At 37.4% G+C, this 19,773-nt stretch overlaps 1 protein-coding gene across 1 annotated transcript in view; it reads left to right on the forward strand.

Moving 5' to 3' along the window:
- Window positions 1-19,773, forward strand: part of LOC149289166 (adhesion G protein-coupled receptor D1-like) — a 175,417-nt gene that overhangs the window by 21,006 nt on the left and 134,638 nt on the right. The window contains exons 5-14 of the mRNA XM_089491043.1: window positions 279-401; window positions 2,251-2,499; window positions 2,715-3,003; window positions 3,879-3,887; window positions 5,819-5,840; window positions 6,278-6,433; window positions 7,790-7,849; window positions 10,216-10,336; window positions 13,321-13,428; window positions 17,329-17,404. Of these exons, the coding sequence (XP_089347169.1) occupies window positions 279-401; window positions 2,251-2,499; window positions 2,715-3,003; window positions 3,879-3,887; window positions 5,819-5,840; window positions 6,278-6,433; window positions 7,790-7,849; window positions 10,216-10,336; window positions 13,321-13,428; window positions 17,329-17,404 (1,213 nt within the window). The remainder of the gene's footprint in view (window positions 1-278; window positions 402-2,250; window positions 2,500-2,714; window positions 3,004-3,878; window positions 3,888-5,818; window positions 5,841-6,277; window positions 6,434-7,789; window positions 7,850-10,215; window positions 10,337-13,320; window positions 13,429-17,328; window positions 17,405-19,773) is intronic.

A 19,773-nucleotide genomic window follows, 5' to 3' on the forward strand; every position in this document is an offset into this window, starting at 1 on the left:
TCACATATTCAATGGGATGTAAGAAAAAAAATCTATTTAATTATTATTTAATTAACAATGCATAATGTATATAACGTGGAGCAATCAGCAGAAATGTTCAGTTTTTTCATGGTCAAGATCAATCAAGATCCGTTCTGGTATAAACTTCTAAATGTAGTCCCTATGAAAACCCATGGAAAGTTCTTGATTATTGCTCCCCACGTAGCAATAACAATATTAACATTGTATTACTACCAGTAAAAAGTTTTATTTGGTCACTTTTTTTAATTTCTTCTTAGATATTGTGGAAGGGACTGTGAACCAGGGCATTTTCCTGAATGAGCACAAAGGAGACTCTTTCCTTTATTTTGGAAGTTCCAAAAACTCTTGCATTAGTAACCCTGGTATTTGTGGACCTGAAGGTTAGTGATCTAAATGCACATTTAATGTATATATCCTTTTTTTTCTGATATGAATTTAATTTTTTTTTAATGTATATTACTATCGTATTTGTCATCGGGGTCATGAGTGTAATATGTGAACAGAGAAGGCTCAAGGAAATATTAAGTTTAGGTTTTTCAGCCACACCCATTGCTAAGAGGTATATAAAATCAAGCACATAGGCATGCTATCTTCCTTGACAAACATTGGAAGTAATATTTGTTGTACTGAAGAGCTCAGTGACTTTGTACTGTTATAGGATGCCACCTTTTGCCACAAATCAGTTTGTGAAATTTCTGCCGTGCTAGATCTGCCCCAGACCATGGTAAGTGCTAGTATTGTGAAGTGGATGTGTCTAGGAGTAACAAGCGCTCAGCTATGAAGAGGTGTCCGACACACACTCGCAGAACAGGGCTGATGAGTGCTGAAGTGTGTAGCATGTAACTACAGAGTTTCAGACTGCCTTTGGAAGCAACATCAGCACCAGCACTGTGTATACCAGCCGAAGGTCACTTTGCGTAATGCCAAGCGTTGGCTGAAATGGTGCAAAGCACACCACCACTGGATTCTAGAGCAGAGGAAATGTGTAGTTCTGATGGACAGATTTCTGTTTGGCAGATGCCAGGGGAAAGCTACCTACCAGAATCCATAGTGCCTACTCTAAAGTTTGATGGAGATAATAGTCTGGGGCTGTTTTTCAGGCTTTGGGTTAGCCCCTTACTTCCAGTGAAGGGTAATGTTAATGCTACAGCCTACAAAGGTATTTTCTTTGAGGCACCTTTCTTGTTCCAGAATGACTGTGCCCCAGTGCACAGATCCGTAAAGACATAGTTCGACATGTTTGATGTGAAGGAACTCAAGTGGCCTGACCATAGCCCTGACCTTTACCCCACTGAACACCTTTGGGATGAATCGGAACACTTATTACAAATCAGGCCTTCACGTGTAACATCCATGTCTGACCTCACAAATGCTGTTTTGGCTCAATGGGCACAAATTCCAACAGACGCACTCCAAAATCTTGTGGAAAGCACCCCCAGAAGAGTGGAAGCTGTTATAGCTGCAATGTGGGCCAACTCCATATTAATGCTCATATTTTCCACATACTTTCAGTTATAATGTGAACTTATAATCACAAGTTTCTTTAAGAAAAAACATACATTATGGTAGTGTAAATTTCAGAGGAACCTGTTTCACTCCACTCACAATCCAGAAGGGCCCCTTATGTAGTGAAATCTTCTTCCTGTGGAACAACGGTCCAAAAAAGAGATTTACCAATGTGTGCATGGTTCCATGCCTAGGTTTTAAAAAATAAATAAGGTCATCATTTGAATTTCTCAAGCATAACTTGTTACACTCGTATGACAATAAACATAAATGGTTGAATCTTTAAAGTAATACAAATTTTAAATAGACAGAGAATATAGAACAGGGACTTTTAATGAAATGGCAACAAAAACACCTTTTAAATAAAACTTCTTTTACTTTAGATCTTTAAGTAGTTCTGTTGGAAAATGTTTTTTTCTATTCTTGACTTAAATGGTACTTGGATACTGTTGTTTTAGTATATCAGCTTCCCTCTGTGAAATCAGTGGAGTGCAACTGCTTTGCATGTAGGCAAGTGAAAACCCTTACTTATGATTTACCATGGTCTTCTTCATTGCAATAGTATTAACGGCAGTGAATGGTTGTGTTGCTGGGAGTGAGAATAGTAAATAATATTAGGTACTTATGTCTTTTCTACTAAATTGGCATGTAATCCTATTGACATTGCATGTCTGCTGCATTGTTTTAAATAACGTTGTCCTTTTTTCCCTTTCCCACTATTAGGAGTAACATTTTCATTTTTCTGGAAGATTCAGAACCAAAATGAAAAGAAACAGCATCAGAAAAAGCATGCAACCCAGAGCCACCTAGATGAGCCTCAAAATGAAGGCCAAATACCACAGCAAACCCTAGCATCTGGGAAGAAAGTGACATCAAGTGGATTTGAGATCTACTCAGATGAACATGAAGGATATGTGGAAATTCATACTCGGGACAACTCAAAGGTGTGGAAAGCAAGCATCAGCCCCCCAGGTATTTATCAGGATCAGAGTTATAAAATTACTTTTAACTTGTAATTGTTTAGCATATGATACACAAAATACACTGTGCGAATGGCTCTATTGGAACTAACAGCTAACCACATTAAAGTGTAGCTTGCTGCCATTGTAAAATATTAATGTTAACATTTACCTGTAGCTGTGTACACGACCTCATACTCATTACATGTTTTCTCCTTTAAATCCAAGGTCCTTACTGGACACATGTCCTCTTCACCTGGACCTCAAGTGAAGGTTTGAAAATTTACATGAATGGTACTTTCAATACAAGTGATTCCACAGGACAAATGTCCCATAGCTACGGAGATGGTAATGAAAGTTTAGTTCTTGGGACAAACAGTGACCCTTCAAAGCAATATGTGAATGGAGCATTTGACGAGTTTATCATATGGGAGAGAGCTCTGTCTCCTGAGGAGATCCATCTGTATTTTACAGCTGCCACTGGTACGTTGTCATGGTTAAGGAGTGTGACTGTATTGTAGGAATCAATGTATGTGTCTTGGTGATTTTATGCATAGGTAAAGCTTGAAATTGGTTTTCCATAATGGTGGCGATACTGATAAACAGCATGGTGTAGAGCTGGTGATGATGGTTGTATTCAGCGTTTGCTGTTCCATTACACCTTATGTTTCTTATAATCTATTGTAAAACTATTGTGAAAACTTTAATGACAGCTGTCCAAATCCTAATATAAGACTTTTTTTCATCTCAAATGCATCCATATGTAAGCTGGTTCATAATTTTGCAAACTAAAGTTTTATTTAAGGTAATTTTATTTCACTAGGTCACCTGTACAGCTGGTAGCTAAAGAAGAAAGTGTTAAGTAGAGCTGCACAGTGTAGAGGCCATGTAGCCTATTTAGCTCATTTAAAACTTGTAGCTCTGGTGAATCCTATTTCTTTTTGAGTATCATTGGGTAAGGATGTCAATGTGGAAAGCACAGAATTGAAACTAGGCCACATTGGTGACCATATATAGACCTTCTTATGTTGCTACTATGTTCCTCAGAGCACCACAACTGTATGACAAATCTAATTACTAGGAGAATTCTACACTTTAAACAATGCTAAAATAATATATAGTCCAGCTACCTTTTGGTATCCTTCACATAAAATATAATTTTTACTGAAGATACAAAAGTATGTAGTGGACTGCTTAATAGAACTGTTCATTTATACAAACATAAAGCCTAGCTCTGGCAAGCTAGGTGGTGCCATCTTATCTTATACAGATTTTATTATGTCACTTGTACAAGAAAGGGGTGCGGTATAAAACCAAGGCGTTAAAATTAAACTAGCAGTTGATAAAATCTCACACTCTTTACCTGGAAAAATGGAATAGACTTTTTCGTAGTCCTTGGCAGCATAATGCTTAGATGTACAGAGCATGTAGCTAAAACAAAAATATACTTAAAGTGAAGCACTACCCTTTTCACTTATTTATGTACAGCACTCCAATTGTCAACGAACTGGCATGCTGGCATCATGGTGTTATATGTCTGTTCTGGAGAAGCTAGTGTACGTAAACAGGCGAACGGTTGTGCTGTAGCTATGTTGTTACTCACGAGTGTCCTTAAAGTGAAGGTCTTTATAGCGGGGTATGTCTGTGCTGTACTCTCAGCCTTGTGGGACTATCACTTTAATGAAAGCAGAATCCAGTGTTCAACTTATGCAGATGTCTCTCTGCAGCTGTATAGCTCTTCAGCCAGTGCAGAATTCAGGAATTTCCGCACTGCTCTCCTGTTGGCACTTATTATTTATGAATGTGAAAGGCTGCGTTCTTTACTAATATTAACCTCTTTACTGCCAAAATGGCATTAGTGTCTGTTTTTTTTTCTAGTTTGTTCTATTATTTCAATATTATTATTATTTATTGTTTTATATAGCGCCATCAAATTCCGTAGCGCTGTACAATGGGTAATCATTATAGTCTTATGTTTAAAGGAAAACTACATAAAAAAAAAAACATATATCAGTAGGATTTACCTAATGCTTGAGATTGGGGGATCATTGTTATAAATTAGTTCATAATACACAGTAGTTATATATTTTGACTCTTGCATAACACAGTACATCTTTTGTAAAATGTGTTATTCTTTTCAGGTGAGGAAACCACTGTTACATCAACAACCTCAAGCATTCCTAATACTTCACATGCTGTGGTAATGGAAAACTTCATTATTATTCATTGATTTATATAACGCCATTATATTTTGCAGCACTGTATAATGGGTAAACAAATAATGCATTACACACATAAATATATATATATATATATACACATATATATACATATATATATAAATATCAGGATCCATTTATATTTAAATGTAACTTAAATGTAAATGTCATCCATAAGTGCATTTTGAGTTTGCCAGATCCTTTAAGGCAAAGAATCTGGCAAGAATCTAACAGGGATATAAGGGGATGTGGTCTTACCATATAGGTAACTGAAGATACCGAAGGTAGAAACTAATTTCGAACAAATTTTTAATTTCATTTTTGGCTCATTTGTTTTCGGACAGCTAATTTTGTTTCCTGCTGTTTCAGCTTTTTTATTCAGAAATGAAATTTGTTTCCCATAAATAGGACTTTTTTGTCTCTGTGCCCCCTGCTCTTATCCCCCTAGTCCTCTCTCTAACTGTTCCCCACAGTCTTCTCTACCCTCCATGCCCTTGTCCTCCCTCTGCCTTGTATCTACACCTGCTCACTCACCTTCTCTAGTGGCTATCTGGTCTCCTCTAATCTCTCTGTGCAGATGCAGAGAAGATGCTGACAGGAGAGAGGGGAGCGTGTGTAGTGTACGCAGTGGTTGCAATAGAAGCTGCCCTAAATTATAATATAATCCTTGCTTGTCTGTAGAGGTAAATTAATGTATAGTTTTCCTTACAGAGACTGAAATGGTTAATTGACATTTACATATTCATTATGCTATGTGACATAGTTTTTTATAAAATGTATTAGTTTGATAACATTTATTCTCTTGCTCATACATTTTATGTTTAGCTCCAACACCCAGTAGTATGGAAATATGTGTTACTTAATGTAAAGAAGATTTACTTTACTGGAAGGGTGGTTGATATGGTCCCCGGCCCAATTGTTCCTATGTGTAGGTGGAGGTCTGGCACAGACCTCTACCCTAATGCTTCCTCCATGTGCTGTGTGCTGCATGTTGCTGGGCTTTGGGAATAACATAATATCCTGGGGCTCTCCAGCAGCTCATGGCCTGTATAACTCAAGTCAATAAGCATTAGGAAATGTCTGTTGCTGTACCTGCACAGAACCGCAGCTCAGGACTATGGCAACTGTTGAGAGAGCCCAAAAGACAACTGGTATTGATTGCAGCAGGGCCCAGTGCAGCTGCACCTTTTAACTAGCCACTGTTGGAATGAAATTAGAGAAAAGGTAGAGAGAATGGACTGAATTGAAATGAATGAAATTCATAGGCCAGGAAGAGGATGGGCAGATCTAACACTTACAGTATGAATAATGCATACAGGTGTCAAATTCTTCCACTTTTATATTGTACATGACTTTACTACGTACTGCAAAATCATAAAAACAAATTTAGTGTAGCATTAAATTATATTGGACAATAACTTACATTAAGCTCTTTGCCAGAGGGGGCTGCAAAATATATCTCTGTGTTGCTTTCAGTAATTAAGTCTACTGCATAAGATGTCTGTCTGCTAAATAATGTATACCATGCTTTCATATTCCTGAGGCTCATAGAGACTCTTCTTTCCCATATAGATGTCAACAGATTCTCATCATCATGTTATAGTTAACCTAACCCAGGCAGACAGGATACTTCCGGACCCACCACCTGTTTTTGGTTATATGGAGGTTATATCACAGATGCTGCCCAATAGATCATTGTCAAGTGACACTACTGGTAACCTAACCCAGGTACTTGTTACCAGAGAAATGTAAATGTGTATGTACATATATCATTAACGCTATACCTATTCCAAGTGCATATGATTTTTTGTTTCATTCAGTTTCTTCTAAATAGATGTCTTACAGCAAATAAGGGAACATAAATAATAAGGGTAACAATTATAGCACAAAGTAGTTGCTGTTGGGACAAGAGGTGGGGTCATATAAAGTGACATTATAAATTAAGAAATTAAATATCTGTTTGGTCTATCTGGGCCCTTTAAAACTATCAGTTCACCATAGTTAGTGCTTTCTACTGGTTGCATTTTACAATTCTTTGCCTTCAAATCCCATATAGTAACTGCCAACCTTTTCTTTTCTCATAGTTTCATTACATGCCCTTATATGTTAGTGTTGCATACAAGTGACTAATACATCAAACAAGCTGTTGTTTTAATAAGATACATGTATATTTTTAATGAGATCTGACAATTTGACCCTCTTTAAACTGGAAGATAAATACAGCAGTCGTAGTATCATTAGCTGGAATAATGAACAGAGATATCTTATCTGCCTTATCTGTCTTTAGCCCCATTGTTAATCTAAATTGACTAGAACAATCAGTGTCATTACATTGATGAAAAGGCTCTGTTGTCTGAAAATGATTTGTTCAAGTCAAACAGAAGCTATTATTGTGAAGTAAAAAGTGTCTAGAAGCAACAACAGCTCAGCCATAAAGCAGTAGACTACGTAGGACCTACCCACCTTTTATTTTAATTCCACTTTTTAAAAAACAAAACAAAAAACCCAATGATAACTAATAATAATAATAATAATAAATTATAATAATGTAAAAGTAGAGAAATCTGTGATTTACATTTTATAATGCCCACGCCCTTTAAGTTTCATATTGTCACTAATTATGTGTTGCAAATGATGTGTTTTGTTAGCATTTGCTAAATAAACAAATACTCTTTTAAAACTCTGGTTATTCACTACATAGAGACATTGAGAACATATTAATGCATAAAAAGTCTTTTCTACCACTTTGCAGCTTTTTACATTTGCTTTTGCAAAAGATTTATGTGTGAGCACAGACGGTTTTGCAGAACCACACTAAAATGTCACTTCTTGTAATGGTAGATTCATTGGCCTATGTTAAGTCCTAATTGAAACACTGTATCATTCCCATGTATATTCCATTATAATTAATCTGTTAAGTAATATACCTATAAACGAAGTATGCATAAAACCAAAACTTAAATGCTGAGATTGCATGTATTTCCTGCAAGTCTTACATATTGCCCAAAGCATAATTTGCTGGGGAACATTTGTCGTTTGTATAAGTGTTACTATGTTTAATCTGAGTGATGTTTTCTTTTTAAGGCTTTCTTGAAAACTGTAGAAGAAGTACTGCTTTTACCAACCTGGTCTGATATATCTTCAGTAAGTACAAATGCATTACCCATAACTATAGTCATTTTTTTTTCATTGCTTCTCTGGCTTGTTATGTGCATTAAGCATTCATATTTCTTGTGTGGAGATATGATGGGGTTTTGTGTTTCAAAATATCCGATGTAAACTAAAATGTATCGGGTAAAATCTCTAATCCCTAAAAGTCTTATTCTAAACTCACTAGTAACTTTAATTACATTTCCAACAACTCAAGTATACCGGAAATGCGATTTTTCAGGACATTAGAAGAGCAACTTCTGACATCAGTTTCCACAATCAGTGTGATTCATTTTAGTGGGGAACATGTATAAAATTGGGTGATGCTTAAAAATTTCTTACAAGCAAAATACGGGTACTATCTGATAGTTCTACCACTTATTTTACACAATTAAAATAAAATATTTGGGGGTGGTGTACAATAGTGGGAACAACCTCATCTAGGACTGAGGCTAGTATATGGTTGTTCTGTGCTGACATCAGGGTATCGGGAGATAGAGGTGCTAGAAAGGAGAGGTAAACATGTGTTAATAGTAGTGGGTCAAGGTCACAGAGGTTTCATGGTCCTTTAGGTAGGGGAGCAGTGGGACCTACACCAAGACTGCCGTTTATGTGAGGGGTCCGACAGAGATAGGTGGAAGTAGAACTAGGAGACAGTACAGAAGAGGAAGCAGACCAGGTACATTTGATGATGTATGGCCATCATGGCCTATGGTGAGGTGGTCAACTTTAAAAGACCAAAGGATAACAGTTTTGAAGCATTGGATTTAGCAGCATTGTGAGCAGGTATAGTTAAGTCAACAGTTGTTATGGTAGAGGACAGAAATTGAGAGATCCATGCAGCAAATTGTTCAATAAATTGAGATGTAGGTCTAGGTGCCGGTATATGAATACATTGCTCAAACCATTCCTATTAATAATTATTTGATCATGCAAGAATTTGGTGCAATTATTCTTAAATCACTGGGATCACTTAAACAATGCATTTAAGGTAACAACTTTAAATTTAAACTTTTTTTAAATGCATACACATGGATGGATTCATCATCTTGTCCCCAGCTCCTTGATTTGCCGAAAATGGTTTTAACCAAAGCATCTCCTTTATATATATATTGTTTACTTACAAGTAAAGAATGTATATTAAAGTACTTATAAAGTATGTACCAAATACTTTAATATGCAATCTTCATTGGTGTGGCTATATAGGACACCAGACTACCCAAACACTCATAGGTTGTTGCCATAGAAACAGAAAAAAGTATTTGTGGCTAAACCTCCAGTGTAAAGAACAATGACAGCTCTGCTAAGGTTTATTTGCTTAACATACTAGATTAATGTCTTAGTGGAACAAATATACAATCTTCATTGGTGTGGCTATATAGGACACTAGACTATCCCTTTAACAGTCACATGACACAAAAACAAACAATCATAGGTTGTTGCCATAGAAACAGAAAGAAAGTATTTGGTTTTTTTTCACACAACTAAACCTCCAGAGTAAAGAACAATGACAGCTCTGCTATGGTTTATTTGCTTGACATACTAGATTAATGTCTAAGTAGAACAAACCATGTTTGCATTTTAGTGTAATATGTACAAAATAAAAAACAAGGGAAATGTACAACAATTTGGACTGAGTATGTGATAATGAATCTAAAAATGTAATGACTTATGGTATATTTTGTCTCTAGCATGATTGATTCATTTGAACTTTCATTTTAGCAGCCATCTGAATAGTTTGAGGGTGCTTCCCATGTATAAAATGCAAGGTTCATATCTAGTTTCTCATGAACTTTGTACTTTCATGATAAAAAATGTATCAATCAATAATGTGATACGCTGAAATAATTTTCATTCCTGGAATTTCTTAACTATTTGAAGAAAAAAATGTATGAAACCAGAAACGCACACAATGCTTTTTTTTTTTTTCCAATTAAAATCAGATTGTGTTAAAATTTTTGCCCACATAACTTACAAAAATTGGACTGTAACCTATAACCTATATCTCATATTTTCAGGTCGTTTTAATTCTCCATGTCCTGCCTCTACGATTTTTTTAGATGCTACTGGATTGAGGTTTCATTAAAGACCAAGAAGCAATATTTTGTTCACATCATTTCATTAAATTTCTGCACCACTTATTAAATTAGTTTATTAGGAGAGAAACATTTTAAGCTGCTTATCAGAGGGAGTTGGCAATATATCCGTGCTGACATAGACTTCATGGTTTCACCAGCATTAAACCCATCTATCTTAATCATTGAAGACTGATTATTATGAGTGTGTAATGATAGCACCAGCTAGAATTGTTTTAAAGTAATGCACAGAATAAATCTTGCTGCTTATATTATATATTCCAGGCAAATCCAGATGTTGGAGGATTAATCGAGACCGTTGATAAAGTGATGGGACATATGGCAGTCAACCTGTTGGAAAATCCATCAGTCATAGTAAAACTGGAGGGCAAGTCATCTGTAGCAGGTACCTGGCAGCCTAAGATTAAAACATATTGTTCAGATTTGCTTTTAGTTAAAACAGATGGAGTATATTATATGACTTTTAAGTAGCACAGAAGAATAACAAACTATGTGTTATGCAAGGCCCGGGGTAGCACAGGTTGCTGAACCCACGTTGCAGAGACGGAGTAGCGGACTCACAAGGCAGGCAAAATATTTATAGAGAAATCCAAAACAGCAGGGAAAGACCAAGGTCGGGGCAGACGGCACAGGTGCAAAACGAGGTATTATCCGAGGTCGGGCAGGCAGCACAGGATCAAGGTCAAAAGCAAGCCAAGGCTTGGTACACGATAGACACAGGTAGAATAGAAGCGTAAGCAAACAAAACCAGAGCAAATCACTATTTGACTCTTTGAACGGGCACTGAACTAATGGGACAGAAGGTTTAGTTAGGAACAAGGGCAGGAAAACCAACAATAGACCAATAGGATCGTGAATGATGTCATTGCGACCGATGCAAGCGAATAGCGTCGTCGCGAACGCCATTCATGGACGTGCAGTGTCAGTGCGAGCTAAACACGCGAGAGTCGTGGGCATGCCACATCGACACGCAAGTTAGAGGCCGAGCGCCACGGACGTGCCGCGGCAACTCGTTCATTTACTTGCAAGTGCCAAATCAAAACATACAGTATTTGCTTAGAAGACGACCCTGATTATAAGACGACCCCACCCCAAAATGTGAATATTAATTTAGGAAAAAAAGAAAGCCTAAATATAAGACTACCCTATAGGAAAAAAGTCTTACTAATAAATATTAATTCACATGTAAAGTATTTTTCATATTTAATAAAAACTATGATTGAGAAAAATGATTTTTTTGTTTTTATTTCCATGTATTTGCCACTCTGCCCCAGTTATGCACATCTGCCCCCAGCTATGCCTTATGCTATTCTGCCCCCAGAAATGCCTTATACCCCCTATATGCCACCCTGCCTCCCTAATAAGCCACTCTGCCCCCAGATATGCCTTTTAATCCCTTATATGCCACTCCCCCTGATATGCCTTATACACCCATAAATGCCACTCTGCCTCACTGATATGCCTTTTAACCCCCTATATGCCACTCTGCCTCCAGAAAACAATTGACCCCCCCATGCCACTCTTACCCCCCCAACTTACCAGTGCATCCCTTTACTTGTGACCCATGCTTCAGACTCCCTGGTTTCTAGTGGGGCAGCCGGTGGAGGTCTGTGCGATGCAGACCTCCACTGCTGCTAGCCAGTACTTCCGTCGGGGCTTCTATGACTGAGCGCCGGCATCACATGACCTTCCGGTACTCCACCATAGAAGCCTTGTTGGAAGTGCCGGCAGCAGCAGAGGTTGTCTGTGCACATCCAGCAAACCTTCACCAGTTGCAGGATGCGCACAGACATCCTCCGCTGTTGCCAGCACTTCCACCAGGGCTTCTATGGTGGAGCACCGGAAGGTCATGTGATGCCGGTGGTCCGTCAGAGAAGCCCCAGAGGAAGTGCCAGCAGCGGTGGAGGATGTCTGCGTAGCATCAAGCATTTGCAGTACATAAACATATCCACAGATACTTTCTTTGTAACAAGGTTTTTGTAGAAGAATAATGAAACATTACCATTTTGGAAATGCATGTTTTATGGGCTGGATATGGCGAGTAAAATATATATATATAGTATATAGCCAATTATGAATCCAAACCCAAGGAAAACATGACTAAACAAATATATTTCCAACAGTCTTTCAGTAACAAGACCTAATAAAATAGTGTGCATATTTATATATAGGAATATAAATGTAACGGTAAATTGGTTTTCAAAACAGATTAACATGTCATTATATATCAGATTAAAATCGACACTATTCCATAAACCACTGTATGTGTAGCCTACATATGTTTTCAGACAGATCCCAACAGTCATTCAGTGACATGTACTAATAATGCTACATTGCATCAACCTAGAAATTGAAAAATCGAAACTACAAACAGTACAGAGTATAAAGCTGCATCATGAAATTTAATATAAATTTTATATAGAAACGTCGATTGTAATAAATTTTGAGAATCGCCATTTATAGTTTACTATCTCTTATAATCTCACTGACAAAAATATATATCCCTTCATATTCGTGTCCTATATTGTCTTTGTACACTGGCACCAGACAACAATCCTTTAACGAGCTACCTTCCACATCATTTTCTGACCAGTAGAGGTGTACATCTTATGCAAATATACTAACTTAAAAAAAGAAAAAAACCCATAGTTTTTTCAAATGCTGCACTATTTATGCTGTACATACAACATAAGGTCACCATGGAAATGTAAAGTAATAATGCTGTTTGTAAAATACAGACCCTGTTACATCTAAAAATGTTTTCTGATGTATGAGTACAAGTACAAATAAAAATGTGTTGAATGTAAATAATTTAGATACTCTTTGATGTACTAAATATTTATCTAAAGAAATGCTTGATGTCAAGTCACAGCGAAGACTGAAGGTCCTTCGGTTACCAGGATATGTAAAAAAACTGTGATTTGAGCTGTTGGGCACCAAAAATGTATTCTTGTAAACAAGAAAGGAATGGGCAGAGAATTGTAGAGGTATTTGAGTTAATCTGCCATTTCTATGCAATTGGAAATAGTTCACTGAGGCTGTCAGAGTTCTAAATATTTCGTCTGACTAACTTGAAATCTGTTTAGTAACCTTCATGATACAGAATCACTGATGATTTTTTTAAATGTATTGATTAATTAAAAAATGTTCATGTGATGAGATCAGCAAACATGCCTTGTTGGGGCTGCCTTTATTAGCTGAATTAAGAAGTTCTGGTCTAAATCAATCAAATACAAGACTCTCCAGTCTGACATTTGTATGATATTGAAAAGTGCAATATTAATACTGTAGCTTAAAGAGTTGAAATATTTTATCGTACAAAAGCTATTGCTTTGGGTTCATCCTAGCTGTTTTTTTTTTCACTTGCAGATTATTCCATGGTGAAGGTGCCTCAAGCTTTGAGTTTGCCTCATTATCGATTTCCATCTGAAGGCCAGTCCTACATCTCCGTCCCAGGAGAAGCTTTCCACATTAAATGTAAGTTACTTGTCTATACTTTGTAGTATGCTACCAGAATTTTAGGTTAGTAAGGATACTTACCTTTTAATGTGAGTTACAGGGCAACAGGAGCCAAATACCTCCTCCACCTACCCTTCAGGCAGCTTTTTTTTACATAGGTAAAACATGGTATCTTAGTCATACTGTATGCTTGGCGCTGGAATGAGCTAATAAAAGGTGGTATAAGATATAGTATACGACTGTTGGTAGACCATCAACTAAACCGACCAGAAAGTTATGGGGCGCAGATACACATAGGGAAAAAAACAAAACAATATAGTGTAGCGTGTAAGATCAATCTTATGTGGAAGTGAAGTGTTGCACTCACAAGTGAAACAGATGATCCAAACCTGAGGAAGAGTGTTCTTTTGGGCAGCTGCGGTCTTATCTGGGAAGTATTATTTATATTTACTTTTACATTTTAGCACATGAGCACGTGATTTTAGGTTATTTCATAGTTTTCTAGACCATCAACTAACACAGGTTTCAAGAACCTCTGAACCCCTGAATGCCTTTTCCATATTTAAAATAAAAGTTATATGAGAATGAAATACACAGGAGTAAAATATACTCCTTATATACTTGTGTGGGAACAATGTTTGCTAGAGGTGACTGTAGACATATTTTGGCTGTGTTCATCAGAAATGTTCCTAAATGTATTTAATTTTTTATTGATCTTCTAAAACATTCAAATAGCTGGAGGTAATGAACTTTACTGCAGAACATCCGCAAGGTCTGTGAGAGAAATTTATATTATTTAAACCTCTGGATTTCCAACATATTCCCTCTATAGAATATAAATTTGACCCCAGGTTTTCCTCTGTTATAAAATACTTTCCTTTTACTGTTATAAAAAAAGTAATAGGATTAAGGTGCTGTCAACTTTCTTCCACTTAATGTCTCATTTAAATTAACCAGCTTTGAGCTAATATTTCATTTTTTTCTGTATTACAAACAAGAGTTATTTTTGTTTTGGCAATTATCTACTGAGTAACCATGCTTAGCACATGGCAATGACCATGACTAAAATATGTTTTTAGCAAGAAATATATATCAGTATGTCATATATACAACCCATAGCTCATCAAACTACCTGTAATCTCCAGTGTAAAAGGCTACAAACCAATGACCTAGCTTTGGGTTTTGTTGATGATTTATAGATTAAATCTAGATTCATATTTAAAATATACTTAGTAATCAGCTTGGGTCAATAAAAAAGCACTTACTGGAGGCACTTTTAATCTAAGGCAAGAAACATGCTACAAACCAATATGCAGAAAAATATATGGGGAACAGAGATGTTCACTCATAGTTACACATTTTACTTTTGAAATTATGACATTTTGGGGTAGAGAATGTTCTCAAATTATGTTTACTCAAGTTTGAATTATTTTAATGAGAATATAGAATATTGCAAAAACTTCACCTGAATCATGTTGTGGTGAATGAAGCAACTTATATGTGGACTGGTGCTCCCCATTCAATAAGTTAATGAAGTTGCCTAGTAGTCTTCTGCCTTGAGTTAATGAAGTCTACAGCCTTGTAGTAGAAGCTTTACTCATTCACAGTAGAGAGCTTTTATTGGCTCGAATATAGGCCGCACTTTTTCCCCCCACTTTAAGTCTTTAAAGTGGGGGTGCGGCCTATATTCGGGGTCTAGCGCCCGACGGCCGGGACATGCAGTTCCGGGCGCCGGGCAGGCAGCAGGGTTAGGATACAGATCTCCCGCAGCGGTTCAGGGGACCTGCATCCTACTCTCTGATATGCTCAGACAGCCTCCCCTGCCAGCACTTCCCACGGGGGGGGGGTGCCGGCACGGGAGGTTGTCTAAGCGCATTGTGCAGACGTACCGGCAGCGGAGGTTGTTTACGCGCTTCGCCGCAGCCGGTGAACGTCCGCATTATGCGTTTTACCTCTGCCCCCAAGACTTACCAGAGCAGACTCCCGGGTGTCTTGCGGGGCCGGCGGGGGACATCTACGCAATACGCGTATACAACTTCCGGTGCAGGCACATCCGCTGAGTGCCGGTACCGGAAGTTGTATACGCGTATTGTGTACCTGTCCCCCTCCACCCCCACAAGACACCCGGGAGTCTGATCTGGTAAGTCGGGGGGGGGCAGAGTGGCAGCATATCTCGGGGGAGGAGGAGGACAGTGGCAGCATATCTCGGGGAGGGGGGGAGGACAGTGGCAGCATATCTCAGGGGGGACAGTGGCAGCATATCTCGGGGGGGCAGTGGCGGCATATCTCGGGGGGGACAGTGGCAGCATATCTCGGGGGGGACAGTGGCAGCATATCTGGGTGGGAGGACAGTGGCAGCATATCTCGGGGGGGGGCAGAGTGGCAGCATATCTCGGGGGGGGGACAGAGTGGCAGCATGTCTATTAAAAAAAGCTATGCTATCCTACTTTGTTTCACTCCAATAGTTTTGTAATAAGTAGCACACAAACCTGCTGAACTATTATAATGGTTTAATTCCTGTTGAAAGCAACATGGCAGCTAAGCCTAACAGTACATATTCTGAGAGCAAAAAAATGTTGCAGAAAAATTCTACTAGAATACTAAACTCTACTGGAAACATACAATTAGACTGTAGATAAAGACCATTTAGCCCATCTACTCTGCCCATTTCGTCCACCTGTAAAATGACAGTTTTTGGCGGTATTAACCATGTGTTTTTTTTGGTTGTACCTTCTGATACAGGACCAACCAACTGATCAAATGAAATAATAACAGTGGAAATGGGCTTAAATTTGGTGTTAAATTTGTATTTAAATTTTGTCCGAAAGGGCAAGCACAGCCAAGTGACCCAGTAATATAGTGGCACCTGCAACATATTTTGAAGACAGTAATAAATCAGAGGAATATAGTCCTTACTTGTATTTTGTTTTTGCACAAACAATTCTGAACAGTGCATTTAGTTTACCATTATAGTATAGCCAAGTAGGGAATAGTCTCCAGTTGGTTTTCTGGAATGATAGCACATTCTTGGTGTTTTCTTACTCTGTTATTGGCATCTCCCCCACTTAGCTTTTGGAATGCTCAGGATAGTGAGGACAGAGCTACAAGCTTTCCGGTATTGGGCCTTGACCCCAAGTATGAAGGATTTTGCTTTAGATAATAGTTCTAAAACTCTGTTATAACCCTTCATAATTCCCCGGCAGCCCAAAATGGGCTTTCTTTTAATGTTGAAAGGCTATGGCATAAAAAAAGATTTAACTTAATTCCCTGTTTAAGAACTCAATCATAACAATGTAGCCGACAGACCAGCTCACAGATTTAAAGTAGTAGAAGAGTCTTTAAGTGAAGAGAATATTTTATTGAAATTAAAAATTGAAAGATGTCTTAATATAGGTAACATGGGCAGAGCCAGTAGTATAGCATTTCCTATTTCATGCCCACAAAAGAAATAGGTTTTCAGGTATTTTAATATTGCCATTTGAACATATGGCCCCTTTAATATATAAAAAAAATGCATTCTCATGAACAAGGATTCCAATAGTTTAGATTTTCCAAAGATACAAATTTGGCGCTTTTTATAACCAGGAAGAATATGACATAAAATGAAGATAGCCAGAACTAATTACGTACAGTATGTTCATAATTTCTTGGATACTTTCTTGTTATTGTAACTCATAGAAAATTCTTGTCAAAGTAATAAATAGTGGTCGCTTGCAGGAACTGGGAACTGCTGGAATTCCAAGAACCTTTAGCCAAATAAAGAGATTCTTTTTCTTACAGCTCTGTGTTACTAATTACAGTGCAAGTGCGATCTTCTGAAGGAAAAAAAGTGGTTAATTTAATTAACAGGCCAATGCTGGGTGAGATGAATACGATGAAGAATGTAATGTCTTACTTTCTGTCTCTTATATATCAAAGCTCGAACGACCATCGTTGGATTGCTCTACCACACTATGCATTACCATTACAGGATGATCAAACCTACTGACACCAGGTGAGAAATGTTATGTCAAAATAGACGATTTACATTGAGCTGTGTAAGTTTAGATAAACTAACAGATGATCTCAAAGAGTTGGAAGGAATATAAATGGTAAAATATGTCTTGAAATTTGTCCTTGACATATTCACCTTGAAACATATTTACATATTTATCCCATTTTAATAATGACAATATCACAAGCCTTGTGAATGCACAATTTTTATGTTTGCTTATTAGTTGACAATGCATTTATACAGAGTGACATTTTAATATCTCCTGCTGTGGCTTTAACACTCATACATAATGCTCATCAGAAGACAGAACGGCAATGATGTTATGTATTTTACATCACTAGTTAGTGTTGGTCCGATCATTTCCTACAACTGATATCTGCCAAGGTACGGTAAAGTTTTCGCCATGTGTGCAAGTAACTTATTGAAACATGAGGGGGGGTTGTATATAAGTGTACAAAGAAAGCTCCTGCTGATTGGACTATTCCATTGTTTGATATGGTGATAAAACCAGTTTGAAACTATTGCACCAGTCGCTTTATACATAACCCCTTAGCATTTTACTAGATTTTGCATCTCCTGATTGACATTGCACACTATTACAAAGTATCTTGCCTACTCTAATAGTTATTCTCCATTCAATTCAGGAATCGCAGTGACAAGGGTTTACATCTAAATTGCCCCTTTTTCTGAATCTTATCTGACTTTACAAACATGTACATTGTAAAGAGCCATCCTATTGTGAATACCTTAACATGAATAAGTCCATACTACACTGATATTATAAAGCCCAGTGGATTGGTAATTCAAAGTGTTTATGATTGAGAAACATGTCCTAACAAAGGAGCCTGTTGTATCCAGTTGAGGATGTTACAAAGCAACGTATGGCCTTAAAGAAGAACCGCTATACAATATTTATATGTTGCACACCATGTTCACAAACCACATTGCTCAATGTATAGCAAATCTAACCTTAGAACATGTAAGCTGTTAATAGTTTTTTTACATATTTTTAAAACGTTATTTCAGCGGTAATAACACATTTGTACGATTAACCTAACTGACTAGAGCTAACCTTTAAAATGTGAATAATAATAATAATAATAAAACTGTTAGAGGTTTCTTGAAAAATGTACTTTCTGTGGGTAATTTGTAACTTTAAACGAGACTTTAAAAGCTGTGAATTTATATTTTGGTGCTTTAACAGTTTTAGTTCTTGTTCTCTTATATAATAGGGGTTAAGTTCAATTGATGCTGCATGATGATGGATGGTTATAAAGATATATATATCAAATAAGGATAAATCCTGTACGTGGGATGCCTTCATACATGTTATTATTGTTATTAGTAATTGTTCAGTAAAATCATGTACCTTTCTTTTATTCTTATTTTCTCTGGAGCACAACTTGGGAAGGTCTCTGTGACCTTGTTAAGGTGCTGCTTATTTATATGCAATTTGAGCTCTCATTGCAATATAATTGGAAGCTTATCTCTGATACCATTTAGCTCATCTAGTTTAACCATTTTACCTGAAACCATATTTGTTCCCTTGTCTTGTTTTATAATCAGAATAGCCTTATGCCTAAATCATGTATGTTTAAATTGCCTCAATGTGTTAACCTCTACATCTGGAGTACTGCTCCACTTATCTACCATAATCTCATTGTGTGTAACTTCTTTACATTATATCTAAACCTCTGGCCTTCTAGTTTTACATTATGACCTCTTGCCCTAACAGTTAGATGGACTGTCAACATTCCATTGCATCTGGTAAATGTCAAAGAGGTTTCATCTGGATTTGACAGTGGCTTTGTGTTGTATGAAAGATAGGTTTAAAGAGTTGGATCTCCATGAAATTCCATTGGATTGCATCTGTTTCAGACAGATACTGATAGATAAGAATTTTCCAAAATTGCAGAAGTTGTAAGTCGAGTTGCAAGTGAAGATTTTTCTTCTAAAATACTCGGGTTGCTAAGTGCTAAATATACTTATTCTGGAAATCATGCTGACAATTTGCAGATTTTCAAATTCACCCAAAATTTCTTGGAAGTATGCATAACTAATACAATCCCCTAAATATCCCTTTTTTTATGACCGAGATCCACCTGTCTCTCTTTCCTCCCCTGATGTCAGAAAGTTTGAGAAGTATGAGTGTATCTGTCACGGTCCGGGACATCGGGGTCCCGGACCTCAGCGCAGCCTATCATCCGAGTACCCGCGGTTAGCTCGATACTTACCTTCTTCGTGGTCCTTCTCGGGGCTGTGCTTCAGAGTACCCGTGTCCAGCTGGGTTCCTCACCTGAATTCCACGTTACAGTATCACGGTGTTGTCCAGTCCTAATGGTCACAATAGAATTATAGAAACAGCAGGA

This window comes from Sceloporus occidentalis, unplaced genomic scaffold (assembly GCF_023333645.1).
Source record: "Sceloporus occidentalis isolate IW3139 unplaced genomic scaffold, rSceOcc1.0.p SCAF_48, whole genome shotgun sequence".
Lineage (NCBI taxonomy): Eukaryota > Metazoa > Chordata > Lepidosauria > Squamata > Phrynosomatidae > Sceloporus > Sceloporus occidentalis.